Genomic DNA, 16,387 nt, shown 5'->3' with positions numbered 1-16,387 from the left:
CGTTTTCCCCCACCTACTTTTAAAAAAAATACCATATTATAGATGCAGCAAAGGTTTGTGTTGAGAAAACCAAAACCGGAATTCCCCATGCACTGATGTTTGCCAAGTATTTTAGATTTATGACTGAAAACACCTATATTCCCATCAAAGGGAAAACTGAAACCTGTTTGCGTGGGTGTCATTGATCTTACTGAAATGAAGGGTTATTATAGTAAATCAGTGTCAAATGAGGCCCAGTTTACTTTAATTCACCGCTAAAAGGAGTTTTTCAAGGGGTCATGAACTGAGAAAACAAAATTCCCTTGATCTTTGGACATATAAGAGGTCATTGCACTATAAGAACTCAAAACTTTCTCATTCGTCTAAAAACAGCTTATATTGAGGCTGATCTGCCAAAATGACAGGTTGTGGAATGTGCCACTTTATGACGTAATAGTGTCACTAAACGCCACCTTCGCAGAAGAAGATCAACGCCTGCCTCTACATCACTGCCCACCAATTTGTGCATGAAGTGTAAATAACGAGAGAGGCAAATGCAGGTCTATGCAGAAATCAAATGATAAAGATCCCTCCGAAGACAACAAGATGCTGTACGTCTTTGCATTTCCTTCCTTCTGATCCCAACATTAGGAAAGAGTGGATGAAGTTTATTTTTAATGAAGTTCCAGACTGTGTCAGTAAGAACTTGGTATGTTGTTCACTTCATTTTACTGCGGACTCGTTAACAAACAAGGTACAGTTCGACGCAGGATTTTCAGAAAGATTGAAACTGAAAGACGATGCTGTGACGACTATATTGAATCTGACAGTAATTTCGCAGCACACAGAGCAATTGCTTTTATTACGTGGTCACTAGCGCTTTGTCTGTTATTACAGATCGTTTGATATGTAGAGTGTTTATGGGTTTTAACCTAAAACAGCAGCATCCATCTAGGATGTAGGCTGTCTAACATACACAAGTGTTAGCCAATCATAGCATAGCATTTACTTCCTACAATCCGCTACGCCTATTCAAATGGAGCATGGACCTTCTGATGATGGATAAAAACAGGACATAAAAAAGCCTTTTCTGAATTGTTTTTTGATGTAAAAATCTTGATAACATAAGTGGACATTAGAGAACTGTACTAAATATTTAAAAAAGGCAGTTCGTGACCCCTTTAACAATGCAGTAAAAGTAATGAAATATTAAATAAATTCTAAGTAAACAATGTTTTTTGGGAATTTCGTTTTGTTGTGTTTTAAGATTTAGGTTGACATTAAAACTGGTCAAACTCAGAATTACATAATCTTTTTTGTTCGTTATTCTTGACATTTGTACAAGTAAGCCTGTGAAAATATTACATATTTTACAATGACCCTTTTTCTAGCTTATCCATACCTTTTTTAAACACTCAGTGGCCGTTTTTCTACTGTATGTTTGGGGGAAACAACTGTTTTATAAAAATAAACAGTGATTACAGCAAGGGAAATACAATACACTCGAGCTGTGCTGCCTTATTAGCCTAATCCAAACAAAACCACTCTACCCCACTGTGAAATTTCCCAGAATGCACCCGCCTCCTGTTTTCTCCCTCCCCGTCATTCCCTTACTTGGTCTTGGGTGTGCCGCGCTGATTCTAAACTGGCTGTAGCCGGTTGTCCTTCCCTCAGAGTGCTTCCCGTATTCTCTAGTATCTCTCGTAACTTTTTGAACTTTCTTCCTTAGAACACACACTTGTTTACTCAGTTTTCTGATACTTTGTTTAGAGCAGAGCAGAGTTTGTCATATATGTGTGTGCGTGCGTATGTATGTGTGTGTGTGTATATGCATATATATATATATATATATATATATATATATATATATATGTATGTATGTATGAAGAGTTCAGATGCAAAAGCTTCTAAGTGCCGTCTGAAATATTCTTCTAAAATTAGCATTTTTCTCAGGCAACTATGTTTATGTCCAGTTATTTCACTTTAATGGCAATGAAAAGAACCTATTCATTGCCATTAAAGTGAAATTACTGAAGCTGCACATAGGAGCCTGATAAAAATGCTCATTTTAGAAGAAAATTTCAAATGGCGCTTAGAGGCTTTTGCATCGGAACTCACATATATATGTGTGTGTGTGTGTGTATACATGTATGTAGTAATAATAGTAATATGAATATCACTAAAATTGTAATGTTGTAGAAATGCCTATAACAGTATGTAATTGTTGTGTTTCTACCCAGTAAATCATGAACGAGGAGTCCTGATGTTTTATACGTGAACAAGACGAAACAAGAGGAAGTTGAGGAATTAAGTCGACAATGACAGGAAAAAAAGGTTGGCTGAAGATGTCGCTGCCAGCCATGTTCAACGTGCTGTTAAACACTCACTACAAAACATGACCCATGACCACAGTCTCGCGACTTATAAATAAAACAAACAGCTCTTAATCATTTACTTACAGTATGCAACAATACCAAAAAGCCAGTCGGTTGTGTCCCATGGATTTTCCATGGATCATGTTACAGTTGTCATTTCAGTGCCAGATACCGTGCGTCATTCTATTAAATGTTTTGTCTTTTTTCTCTGTTTGTGAGTGTAATAAGGGCCAAACTGTATTTGAACAGTATTAAGAACTGAATTTTAAATGGCTTTCCAGACTCATAAACTTTCCTCTTTTCATTTTGGCATGATGGTACCATGTTCTTTCATGCTTAAAAGAATAGTTCAGCCAATAATTACCCTCATGATGTTCTAACTTGTGACTGTTATTGACTTTTTTTTCTGAGAAAAGAATGATATTTTTAAGAAGGTCAAAAAGACAGACAAAAAGACAAAAACCACTGGAAGATTTTTCATATCTTCTTTAGAATAATAAAAAAAAAAAGCCATGACAGAATTTTCATTTTTGGGAGAATTTTAATTAAATTATATTGCTTTATTTTTGACACATGAATTTTATGGTATGTAGTTATTTAATGATTATTAAAATACTATTAATTTTTTTAATATATTTTTGTTTTCATTTAAAATTTTAGTTAAAGTTTTAGTAATTTTGTTGTATGTTTTATTTGTTTTTATTTTTTAAATTATGTTTCATTTCTTTTGATACTTAAAGCTAAACTAAATGAAAATGAGAAATGTTGCCTTTGTAACGAGCTGAAATTCAAGTTTTCATATTTAATTTTTTCAGTTAACGTTTATAGTCCAGGTGATATGTGCAAAATTTGAGGTGATATGTTCACTTTTTCATAAAAACATGAAACATGGTACAATTGTACAGGTTTGGGCCCTGAACATTTTCAGAAATGGAGCCATTGCAAAAACACCTTGTGGTTGCCATGGTGACCATTTTACTTTCCACCATAACCAAATTATGTATTTTGTGTCATATCTCCTGAACCAAACATGATAACACAGAAAAGGTTATGCCTACCCCTGTGTTTTGATGGCCAATGATTACAATGATACCATATACAGCAACATAAAATGTTCAGGTGAAACGTTAATGGTGAAATCAGCAATATGAGAAGGAAATCACAGTATCACAGCATTTACAAAAGTCCATATTATTTCTATTAATTTATCCTTTCTTTGATAATTAACTAATATTTTATTCAAAAATACATTAAAAGATTGTTTTCAAGAATACTATCATATATTTCAGAGATATAAAAAAAATAATAATCTCAGGTAAGTGTATTTTTCTATACCTCTTAGGCAGAGTCAGGTAGGTGGTAGTGTGTTTCCAACACATTCTTGTTCTCTCTCAACAACGCTCTAACATCACATGGAGATGGCAACAAAATCTTGCTAAATTGTGTCCTATCTGCACGTCTTCTGCGGCACCTCTGTCATTTTCTGTGGGTGTCTGGAATTGTCAGTCAGCTGTCAACAAACTTCATTCTGGCCATTACTTCTCAGTCTACTCTTAGTATCTTTGGCTTGACTGAGACCTGGATTCGTCCAGAAGACTCCGCAACTCCTGCTGTTCTCTCTAACAACTTCCCTTTCTCTCACAACCCCTCCTGTCAGGTTGGAAGGGTACTGGTCTTCTCATTTCTAATAATTGGAAATACTCAACCCACTCTTCCCTATGCAATACAAATTATTTTGAGTTTCATGCAATTATGGTAACAGCTCCTGTTAAACTCCATATTGTAATGATTTATCGCCTTCCTGGTCAACTGGGCACCTTTATAGAGGAGCTGTATGGGCTGCTGTCCTCGTTCTCTGTGGATGGCAGTCCACTTGTAGTCTCTGGTGACTTCAAAATCCATCTGGAGAAGCCTTACACTGCAGACTTCCTCTTCCACTCCTAGCTTCATTCGATCTCAAATGGCTTACCACCACAAGCACTAACAAATCAGGCAACCAGCTTGACTTAATTTACACATGCAGTTGTATCACAGACAACATTTGGTAAAACCTCTAGACATCTCTGATCATTTCTTTATTACATTTAACCTACATATTACTACCTGTGTGAAACCAATTCCTCTACCAGTTACTTTTAGGCAAAACCTACGCTCCCTTTCACACTTCCATCTTTCCTCTGTCATCCTCTCTTCCCTCACCCACCCACTTCTCATCTCTGGATGAAAATACAACAACTGACACTTTATGATCCCCTTTAACTTCTTGTCAAGACAATATCTGTCTAGACAGGCCAGTGCATACTACCCCTTCTAACCTAAAATGTTGCCCCATGTATCATCATATTTACTGTATTTTTGCCGAGCAGTCTTTTGGGTGGCTCACCAATGTACTAGATTTCTCTAATACAAAAAATTAAGTAGGCTTGACCAACATTTTTTTTGGGAAAATAATTTATTGAAGATGGCAGTGAAGCAGTTCTTCAATAGCGATGTTAGCATGTCTTCCTTCAAACAATCTTAATCCAAAGTTCTGTCTGTGGGATATAATTTTATACCTGAAGACAAAAGGGCTAGAAACAACAGATACTGTTAGGACCTTCCCAGTGGAGATCCTGCAATCTACAAGACATTCCTGAGGAATGCTGGTCCTTTGTTATTCTAATGGCATGGACCATTTGGTTCACACATTTTATAGACACAGTTAAATTATTTCTTTCACAGAAAGACCAACTGAACTTTAATCACTCAGGTTTCAGAAGCGGCCCTTCAACTGAGACTGCTTTACTGTCGGTCACTATAGCCCTGCAGATTGCGAAAGCTGATTCCAAATCAACAGTTCTTATTCTGCTGGATCTACCTGCCACTTTTGACACTATGAATCATCAGATTGTCCTGTCTACCATCACCGGATCTGCACTCCACTGGTTTGAATCTCATCTCACAGGTTGGTCTTTCAAGGGTTTTCTGGGTAGGAGAGGTATCCAAAGAACATCAACTGGTCACAGGGTTTCCTCGGGGATCGGTTTTGGACCCCTCCTCTTCACCATATACACTATATCACTGGGACCCATTATACAAGCACATGGTTTCTCCTACCATTGTTATACTGATGACACACAGCTCTATCATTCAATCCAATAGTAGCTGCACGGATCTCAGGCTGCCTGTCAAACATCTCGGCATGGATCAAGGATCATCACCTGCAGCTCAACCTGGCAAAGACTGAGCTTCTCATCTTGCCTGCCACTCCGACTCTACAGCACGACTTCATCATCCTGCTAGGTTCATCAAAAATTATTCTTTGGTGACCAGCTGACCTTCAAGGATCATATTGTAAAGACAGCTCGATCAGGCAGGTTTGCATTGCACAACATCAGGAGGATCAGGCCCTTCCAAACAGAGCATGCTGCACAACTTCTTGCCCAGGCCCTTGTCATTTCTAGGCTGGACTATTTCAGTACTCTTCTAGCTGGACTTCCATCATGCGCAATCAAACCTCGACAAATGTTTCAGAATGCAGCAGCATGACTGATCTTCCATGAGCCCAAAAGGGCCCGTGTCACACCTCTCTTTATCTCCCTGCACTGGCTACCGGTTGCGGCTCGCATCAAGTTCAAGACACTGATGTTTGCGTACAGAACAGCCACAGGCTCAGCACCCTCCAACTTCCACTCAGTCATACGAATCTTCATCCCCTCCAGAAGCCTGAGATCTGTAAGTAAGCGATGCCTCGTGGTAACATCACAGAGAGGCATTTTCGTTCACCTTTCCTGGCTGGTGAAATGATCTTCCCACAATCACAGTAATTAACAGAACACCCGACACATTATCTGACAGCAACACTAATTTAATCCCATACCCAACCCATTTGACATAAAAACTGGGACCCGAACCGCACCTGCGTTACATCTCCTACATGAGGTAGACAAAACTCATTTATTAAAACTTTTATTCAAATTGTGAATAGATTAAATACAGAAAGCAAGCAAAGAGCGCTCACTTTAATATAATCTCTACAGCTGTCAATCAGTGGAAGCGTGATTGACTACATTGCTCAGCGTATACTGGACCGAGCTGAAATGGTCTTGGTTATTGGACCCACAACCTGACCATGCTTGTCACCATCCGCCCGCACTCGCACCACACCCTACACACATATATTATTCCACCGGAAAAATTAATAGAAATAATATGGACCTTTGTAAATGCTGTGATACTGTGATTTGCTTCTCATATTGCTGATTTCACCATTAACTCTTCACCTGAACAGTTTATGGGTAGACATCACCTTTTTTGTGTTATCATATTTAGGTCAGGAGATATGACACAAAATACATTTGGTTATGGTGGAAAGTAAAATGGTCGCCATGGCAACCACGAGGTGTTTTTGTGATGGCTCCATTTCTGAAAATGTTTAAACTATACAAGTGCACCAAGTTTCATGCTTTTATGAAAAAGTGAAGATTATTTTCACATATCACCTGGACTATTTATTTAGAATTTTTAGATTTAGTTAGCCATGTACATGAAGTTTTACACATCACTGCATCAAATTAAAAAGTCAAATTGTGTAAAAGTCAAATTTTGCCTAATTAACAAGTTAAATAACAGTGCAGTGAGACACATCTATGAAAGCATTCTGTAGCAACAATAGCCCTTGTGCTGTTCCCTCTCCTAGTAACCAAGCCATCTCTTGATAATAAATGTCAGTGAAAGCAGCTCCCACCCCAGCCATACAAAGCATGGCATCAGGGGAGGGAAGAGACAGAGAGAAAGAGACAGAGGTAAATGTACAAAAACATGCACGTGCAGGGTATAAACAGACCGTGTTAAACGGTGACAGAGCTCAACTGTTTTCCCCCCCCCCAAACTTCTCATCTGTGACTTTAAACTGACCTGGCATGGACCCGGCGCTCACGTTTGAAAGGGCACAGACCATTTCACCCTGAAAAAAAAAAACAGAAGGACTGGAACGGTGAGTGAATCTTTCAACCTTCTTTCATGCACTATAAACTGTGGCGTTAATAGAACACTCAGCTCTGGTTCTCTGAATGACAGCAGTGATAAGCCGTCGTATGCAAATAAAACTCCACATACAAAGAGTTCCAAGATTTATGAATATATGCACTTGTCCTTTCTATTTCCTTGCCAGTTTGTAAATAAATATTAATGTGTAGATTGTTTATGAAAGATTTTCACAGTGTAACTACATGCATTCTTTCTGAAAACAATGATATCATTGTGTAACTCGCATGACCAGATGTTAAGTGGCTTTGTTTAATGTTATGTAGCATATTTCAGTTACATTTTCAAATTGACACTACAAATGATAATAACATACAAATAAACAATTTTGCATATTAAGATCTGCAGTGCTTATATTTTAATAAATGTTAAAGTCCAAGTTTGCACTCTTAAATATTGTCACTAATTCTGCAGAGACCTGCATCGCTAGGCAGCCCCTCCTGTGAGTGATGGTTGCTTTGACTATGCCCACTTGAGAGTTGGATTGAAACACTAATAAGAAAATAGACAGCAGGGTTTATTGGAAGTAAACGGTCTTAATAAACCTTGCTGTATTTGGCCCTTTTTTGTATGTGCAGTTATCATAAATGTGTACATATTTCTTGCCCAATTAATGAAAATTGTTAATGCAAAGCTTTTGAGACTAAAAACACGAGCAGATGAAAGCCAAATCTGATGAAATCATCATAAAATTGTTGTTTACCAGCCAAAGGTGGCTCATTTTATATGAAGGTGTAGACATACTGTATATACATTTACTCATTATCACGAGGTCCATCTAACTTTTCAGGGAGTTTTTGTTAATATTTTGGTGTTGTGCCAAGACCCAGTTTCTCAATATTTTAATGATTTCATACACAGGAAGTGCAAGAGTAGCTTGTGAAACTGGACCAGTTCCACTTACAAACTAGATGAGACCTGATTAAGCAGGATCTGGCAAATACAAAGTAGTGTTTTGTCATTCTATGTATGTTTATATGCAAAATGGTTAAGCACTGAAAAGTTGGAATTTGTGTTGAACATTTATTTCCTTTGGCATCATTTGCTCAACAAATGGATCATCTGTAGTGAATGGGTGCCGTCAGAATGAGATTTCAAACAGCTGATAAAAACATCACAAGTACTTCACATGACATGAGTCAACATCTTGTTTAGTGAAAAGCTGTGTGTTTGTCATTAAGAAATAAATTAAGACATTTTTATCATTAAGCAGCTAAAATAAGACTTCCTTATCCATAATATTGGTTTCTCCAGTGAAAAAGTTGTCTTGTCTGAATCAGGAGAGAAATATGCACAGATCAAGCACCTTTTACAAGCAAAAACAGTTCTAAATAAATATGCCTGTTGATTTTGATGTGAGAGGACAACAGTCTTCAGGAAGCGTTATTATGGATTATGGACTGTATTTTGGCCAGAAGATGCTTTAAAGTGAAGACACCTTGATATATTTATTTATTACAAACACACAGCTTTTCACTTAAGATGATTAAGTGATTATTGTGATGTTTTTCTCAGCTGTTTGGACTCTCATTCTGATGGCACCCATTCATTGCAGAGGATCCATTGGTGAGCAAGTGATGTAATAGCAGATAACGGTTGAACAAATATTCCAAGTTTGACCATTTTTGCATATAAATATGCATATAAAGATATTTTTCCATAATCTGTTCTGATGAAGAAACAAACTCATCTACATCATTGATGGCTTGTGGGAGAGTATGTTTTCAGTACATTTTCATTTTTTTGTGTGAACTGTTCCTTTGAAATAATGCAAATGCCTTAATCTCATCTTTGTGGCCATCTGTGTCATCACTGTTTCCTAGATGAGACTTGATTAAGCATGATCAACCTTTTTTTTTTCTAGGGTACTTCAGAAGAGCACGACTCTGGGAGTCCCTATACTGAAGATTAAAAGCCATATTCTCTGTGGCATCTCAATTTCCTCCATCATGTCAGAGACTCGGCCAATGCCTGCACAAACTGAGGTGCCTTCAGAGTCTCCTGAGGTGGAGTGTCCAGTTTGCTATCAGGAGTACGACCAGGACTCCAAACTCCCACGCATGCTGGAATGCCTTCACGTATTCTGCACGGAATGTCTTCGCAAAATCCAGCTCACTCCTTTGCACCCGCCCGACCCCAACAGCGCCCCCTCAATCTCCTGCCCCCTGTGCCGCCACTCCACCCCGCTACAAGGTGGCGATGCATACTCTCTCCCTGCAACTCACGGATTCTCGCCCAGCTGCCTCCCATAGCCTACCGTCTGCCTGCGTCGGTGTCTGCCCGGCTGGCCACGGTGACCCAGCGCTTGGTGCTATCTCTGGGGGAGAGGGATACCCGATTCATAATCCTGCCCACTGTTAGTCTGAGGGTGGAGCAGATGGGTGAAGGCATAGAAATGGTAAACCCACCTAGGGTGCTGCAACGAGAGATTGAGGTTCTGGGAGACACAAGAAGACCCTGATGTGCGTTCAGGTTCTGGCTGTCATCTTCTGGATTATGTTTGTGCTGACTTGTGTGATTGGGGTTGTGTTTGGGCCAAGCCTTTTTCATAATTGAGAGATTAAGGACATGGGTGTATCCTGTTACATTAATATATTTATTCTGTCCCTGCATTTTTTAAATTACAACATTTAGATCATTATAAATAGATAATTTTGAGACTAAAAACACGAGCAGATGAAAGCCAAATCTGATGAAATCATCATAAAATTGTTGTTTACCAGCCAAAGGTGGCTCATTTTATATGAAGGTGTAGACATACTGTATATACATTTACTCATTATCACGAGGTCCATCTAACTTTTCAGGGAGTTTTTGTTAATATTTTGGTGTTGTGCCAAGACCCAGTTTCTCAATATTTTAATGATTTCATACACAGGAAGTGCAAGAGTAGCTTGTGAAACTGGACCAGTTCCACTTACAAACTAGATGAGACCTGATTAAGCAGGATCTGGCAAATACAAAGTAGTGTTTTGTCATTCTATGTATGTTTATATGCAAAATGGTTAAGCACTGAAAAGTTGGAATTTGTGTTGAACATTTATTTCCTTTGGCATCATTTGCTCAACAAATGGATCATCTGTAGTGAATGGGTGCCGTCAGAATGAGATTTCAAACAGCTGATAAAAACATCACAAGTACTTCACATGACATGAGTCAACATCTTGTTTAGTGAAAAGCTGTGTGTTTGTCATTAAGAAATAAATTAAGACATTTTTATCATTAAGCAGCTAAAATAAGACTTCCTTATCCATAATATTGGTTTCTCCAGTGAAAAAGTTGTCTTGTCTGAATCAGGAGAGAAATATGCACAGATCAAGCACCTTTTACAAGCAAAAACAGTTCTAAATAAATATGCCTGTTGATTTTGATGTGAGAGGACAACAGTCTTCAGGAAGCGTTATTATGGATTATGGACTGTATTTTGGCCAGAAGATGCTTTAAAGTGAAGACACCTTGATATATTTATTTATTACAAACACACAGCTTTTCACTTAAGATGATTAAGTGATTATTGTGATGTTTTTCTCAGCTGTTTGGACTCTCATTCTGATGGCACCCATTCATTGCAGAGGATCCATTGGTGAGCAAGTGATGTAATAGCAGATAACGGTTGAACAAATATTCCAAGTTTGACCATTTTTGCATATAAATATGCATATAAAGATATTTTTCCATAATCTGTTCTGATGAAGAAACAAACTCATCTACATCATTGATGGCTTGTGGGAGAGTATGTTTTCAGTACATTTTCATTTTTTTGTGTGAACTGTTCCTTTGAAATAATGCAAATGCCTTAATCTCATCTTTGTGGCCATCTGTGTCATCACTGTTTCCTAGATGAGACTTGATTAAGCATGATCAACCTTTTTTTTCTAGGGTACTTCAGAAGAGCACGACTCTGGGAGTCCCTATACTGAAGATTAAAAGCCATATTCTCTGTGGCATCTCAATTTCCTCCATCATGTCAGAGACTCGGCCAATGCCTGCACAAACTGAGGTGCCTTCAGAGTCTCCTGAGGTGGAGTGTCCAGTTTGCTATCAGGAGTACGACCAGGACTCCAAACTCCCACGCATGCTGGAATGCCTTCACGTATTCTGCACGGAATGTCTTCGCAAAATCCAGCTCACTCCTTTGCACCCGCCCGACCCCAACAGCGCCCCCTCAATCTCCTGCCCCCTGTGCCGCCACTCCACCCCGCTACAAGGTGGCGATGCATACTCTCTCCCCTGCAACTCACGGATTCTCGCCCAGCTGCCTCCCATAGCCTACCGTCTGCCTGCGTCGGTGTCTGCCCGGCTGGCCACGGTGACCCAGCGCTTGGTGCTATCTCTGGGGGAGAGGGATACCCGATTCATAATCCTGCCCACTGTTAGTCTGAGGGTGGAGCAGATGGGTGAAGGCATAGAAATGGTAAACCCACCTAGGGTGCTGCAACGAGAGATTGAGGTTCTGGGGAGACACAAGAAGACCCTGATGTGCGTTCAGGTTCTGGCTGTCATCTTCTGGATTATGTTTGTGCTGACTTGTGTGATTGGGGTTGTGTTTGGGCCAAGCCTTTTTCATAATTGAGAGATTAAGGACATGGGTGTATCCTGTTACATTAATATATTTATTCTGTCCCTGCATTTTTTAAATTACAACATTTAGATCATTATAAATAGATAATTTTGATTATATCTAAAATCTACAGTTGCCCTGACATTTGGACACATAAACTGTATTAAAGTCATTGCAAAATATTTTATAGTATACAAAGTTTAGGTTTTTAAATTATACAATAGTAGATATATGGTTCAAAGTAAAGACAAAAAGTATTGTGGAACCTGGCTGACAAATGTTAGAGAAACAAGTTCATAGTTAATGTGATAAATTATATGTAATGACTTCATATTGAACATCCATTACAAATGAACCGTTTATTTACTTTTGATATTACTTGCTTAAACCCAATTTTTTTTTTTAAATGGTGAAGATAGTTCTGAAAATAGCCCCACACTAGTGTCATGGAGATGATATTTGGTTTAATATTTTATTGAATTGGCTCGAGCCCCTGCCCCTTTGAGGTCCGACGGTAAAGTGCCCTTGCGGTCCTAAATATCCGCCATACTTTTTTATATTTTGTTACCTTGAAAGGCTTTGTCTTTATAATAGGGAAATTAGTTTGGCTGTAATGCTCAAACAACTTGCAAAATAGAAAATCCAACATGACAAAGAATTGTGATAATATTGTGAATCGTGATATTTCAAAAAAAAAAAATCGTGATATTTTTGCCATATCGCCCACCCCTAGCTGAGGGGGACCAAACCCATACAACCCCCACCCCCCCAACACACATTTTGCCCCTGCCCCTCCGGAGGTCTGTGCACGCCACTGATTTTCATATTGGAGTGTGTAGTCCTACAATTATTCCTGTCCTTAACTGTTATGTCAATATTCTAAAGGATGGTATTCTCTGTTCTCTAACTTTTTGTACAGTATGTTGTTTTGTATGCAAACATGAAAATATAATATATAGGCCTGCAGCATTTTGTTTTAGAAAAAGAAAGCATTGTTGTTTAATTTGAAGAAAAAAACAAAACAAAACAAAAAACAATCATGTTGACTGCCCAGCATGGGCTTTTTTCATGAAAAAGGATAATGAGGTAATGAGTCCCTCTTGTGGATGATGCACATGAATACATCTGTGAGCAGTTTTGATTGCACGACATACAGATGTGCAGTAGGCTACTTTATAAATTTACCAATTCAGCTGACTGAAAACGTTAATATTTTTACTATTTTTATTAAAGTGCCCCTATTATGGGTTATGAAAGGTTCATATTTTGATTTTGGGAGACCCCAACAACAGGTTAACGTGCATGTAAGGTCAAAAAAAAAAAAAAAAACACTTTCATTTTCTTATAATATGCATTTATTTTTACCTTATTTGCTCAACGACTCCCAAACGAATCGCTCAATGATTCATTTTTCCAAACCCCTCCTTTGCCTGACGCTAATCTGCGTGATTGGTCGATTGGTCTCATTTTCATTTCATCATGCCTGTAACGCCTGATAAAGCAGCAGCCCAGTGCTGCTCTGTGTACAGCCTTACAGGGGAAACAGCTATTTTTAACCGCTCCAAAAGCGGCACCTAGTGGCAAAGAATGAATTTGCATTTTCATTCAGACCAACGAGAAAAGACCAACAAGTGGGGGGGCATTATGCTAATGTTTCATGTTGACCTCAACATGAAACTGCTTAGGATTTGTTTAACGACTCGTTTCACTGATTCAGAGTCGACTCTTTCTTTTTAGAGATAACTTTAAACACAGTGCACTTTAAGATTTAAACCTTTGCAGGATGTTTTCATTCACTTAGAGCTCTGTTACACACTGCATGAAAGGTAATTTTCAAAAATCCATAATAGGGGCACTTTAATTTATGTATACAGTGTGTGCAGAATTATTAGGCAAGTTGATATTCTGGTCATATTTTTTTTCCAAGAACATTTTACCAATTCCAAACCACATCAATCTTAATAACTACTATTGATTTTGTATTTAATAATTTATAAGTGATATATAATTGTCCATGAAGGCTGATAGTCAGAAACTTCTTATTTCAGGTGTGCAGAATTATTAGGCAGGTTTTCCTTTACAGATAAAATGAGCCAAAAAAGAGATTGAACTCAAGAATAAAAGTTTTAAAAAATTATTAAATGCCCATGAGAAGCAATACTAATGCAATAATAGAATTAGCAAAGTTAAGGCATGACCACTGGGCAGCGAAATGCTCATTGGGTCAGCAAGGTCAGAAAAAACAGGTGGAGAGGAAAAGACACATGTTAACTGCAAAAGAATTAAGAATTAAGGTGAAGAATTAGGTGAGAAACCATCAGGAACCATTTAGTCTCCAGCGCCACCATTTTCCAGAACTGCAACCTTCCTGGAGTCTCCAGAATTACAAGGTGTCAGGTTCTCAGAGACCTTGCTTGAGTAAAAAATTCTTTAAAATGGCCCTCACTTAATAAGAATAATATGCTGAAGTGTTGTGAAATACATGAAGACTGATTTTGTATAGGATTTATGGACAGATAAGTTGAGAGTGACTCTTGAAGGACCAGCATCACATCCTCTTTTACCACTGTTTGAAGAATTTATCTTCCAGAATCTGGCAGTAAGTTTTGGGAGCTCATTTTAGTTCATCTCCTATCCTGAAAAGTCTGTCTTGCAGGATTGATTAAAAATGAGCTCCTAAAACTTACTGCCAGATTCTGGAAGATAAGTTCTTCAAACTGTGGCACAAGAGGATGTAATGCTGGTCCTTCAAGAGTCACTCTCAACTTATCTGTCCATAAAGCCAATAAAACCTGCCTAATAATTCTGCACACCTGAAATAAGGAGTTTTTAACTTTCAGCCTTCATGGGCAATTATATATCACTTATAAATGATTAAATACAAAATTGATAGTAGTTACTAAGATTGATGTGGTTTGGAATTGGTAAAATGTTCTTGGAAAAAAAATATGACCAGAATATCAACTTGCCTAATAATTCTGCACACACTGTAGACCCGAACCCTAACATTTTGTTTACAGAACATATTTTATTTAACAAATGATTGCATTTTTTTTGTCACACTGCATGTGACAAAGTTTATGATTTGTCAATATGTCACATAGACCAAATATAATTACGACCTTACCTTCACGCTGTGGAAATAAAAAGGGGCAGAGCTACATAAGGTAGGATATTAATTGCTGTAAATATGAACAAAAATGTATCATTGAAAATATAAAATCATTATTTTGATGTTTTTGAACGAATCGTTATCATTATGTTCATCCACTGATTCACATTTGTCTTTTGCTCAAGTCCTTTTAGAAGCGCCTGACTATTATTCTGTCTTCAAAGCTTGTTCGAGCCAATAGCATTCGACCGTGAACTATCAACTATCAACCCGAATTCCGGAAATATTGGGACATTTTTTAAATTTGAATAAAATGAAAACTAAAAGAATTTCAAATCACATGAGCCAATACTATATTCACAATAGAACATAGATAACATAACAAATGTTTAAACTGAGAAATTTTACAATGAGCTCATTTCAAATTTGAAGCCTGCTACAGGTCTCAAAATAGTTGGGATGGGGGCATGTTTACCATGGTGTAGCATCTCCTCTTCTTTTCAAAACAGTTTGAAGACGTCTGGGCATTGAGGTTATGAGTTTCTGGAGTTTTGGTGTTGGAATTTGGTCCCATTCTTGCCTGATATAGGTTTCCAGCTGCTAAAGAATTTGTGGTCGTATTTTTCGTTAAATTATGCACCAAATGTTCTCTATAGGTGAAAGATCTGGACTGCAGGCAGGCCAGTTCAGCAACCGGACTCTTCTCATATTCAGAAACCAATCAAACTGAAACTAAATCGTGTCGAAACAGGAAGTGAAGTAAACAGAAGAGAATGACAAAATAACGGTCCACATAACAAAACATAAACCTGACAATAAGATCATTAGTATATTGTTAGCCTATATATATACAGTTAGTTCTGATCCTCGAATCTGACTGACAAGATACTTTTTCTGTTGATATTTCACCTGCGTGTTCTAGACGGCTGTCAGTCAGTGCAGCTTCATTATTACGCCACAAGGTGGCGGCAAGAGACTGTCTTTGAGTGAGTCTTTAAACCGTTCATTCAACTACACGTTCAAAAGCGCTGATTCATTCAGAGATTTGTAATGAAACACACTTTAAATCATTTTAACTTTGAGCACCACTTTTAAAGGCTCAGCTGACCAGCAGAACGTCGATGCCAAGACAGATTTCGCTTTCCTTGGACATGACAACCTGTTTTCACAAATATACATGACTCAGCCTGAAGGACAGACGCAGGTAATCGCACACGATCAGTCGATCTCTCTCTCTCACGCAGTCTGTTTAGGCTTGTTAAGTGCAAATTTACTGAGCCTCTGTGCAAATCAGCATGGTACACTTTGTTATCATTACTAATATTCAGTACATAT

At 38.0% G+C, this 16,387-nt stretch overlaps 1 protein-coding gene and 1 pseudogene across 1 annotated transcript; both read left to right on the top strand.

Annotated features, from left to right (window-relative positions):
- Positions 1-7,259: 7,259 nt before the first annotated feature.
- Positions 7,260-9,974, top strand: LOC131543246 (E3 ubiquitin-protein ligase RNF186-like; annotated as a pseudogene).
- A 1,318-nt stretch (positions 9,975-11,292) lies between these two features.
- Positions 11,293-14,462, top strand: LOC131543247 (E3 ubiquitin-protein ligase RNF186-like). Its single transcript, XM_058780397.1, has one exon. The coding sequence runs from the start codon at positions 11,344-11,346 to the stop codon at positions 11,950-11,952; it is 609 nt and encodes a 202-aa protein (XP_058636380.1). The 5' UTR covers positions 11,293-11,343; the 3' UTR covers positions 11,953-14,462.
- Positions 14,463-16,387: the final 1,925 nt, after the last annotated feature.

This window comes from Onychostoma macrolepis, chromosome 07 (assembly GCF_012432095.1).
Source record: "Onychostoma macrolepis isolate SWU-2019 chromosome 07, ASM1243209v1, whole genome shotgun sequence".
Taxonomy (NCBI): Eukaryota; Metazoa; Chordata; class Actinopteri; order Cypriniformes; family Cyprinidae; genus Onychostoma; species Onychostoma macrolepis.
The sequence above is the reverse complement of the archived record's forward strand: the minus strand, read 5'-3'. Positions and strand labels throughout refer to the sequence as shown.

What these genes read in the sequence shown, in the direction of transcription:
- LOC131543247 (XM_058780397.1), top strand. Translation starts at nt 11,344, where the DNA reads ATGTCAGAGACTCGGCCAATGCCTGCACAAACTGAGGTGCCTTCAGAG.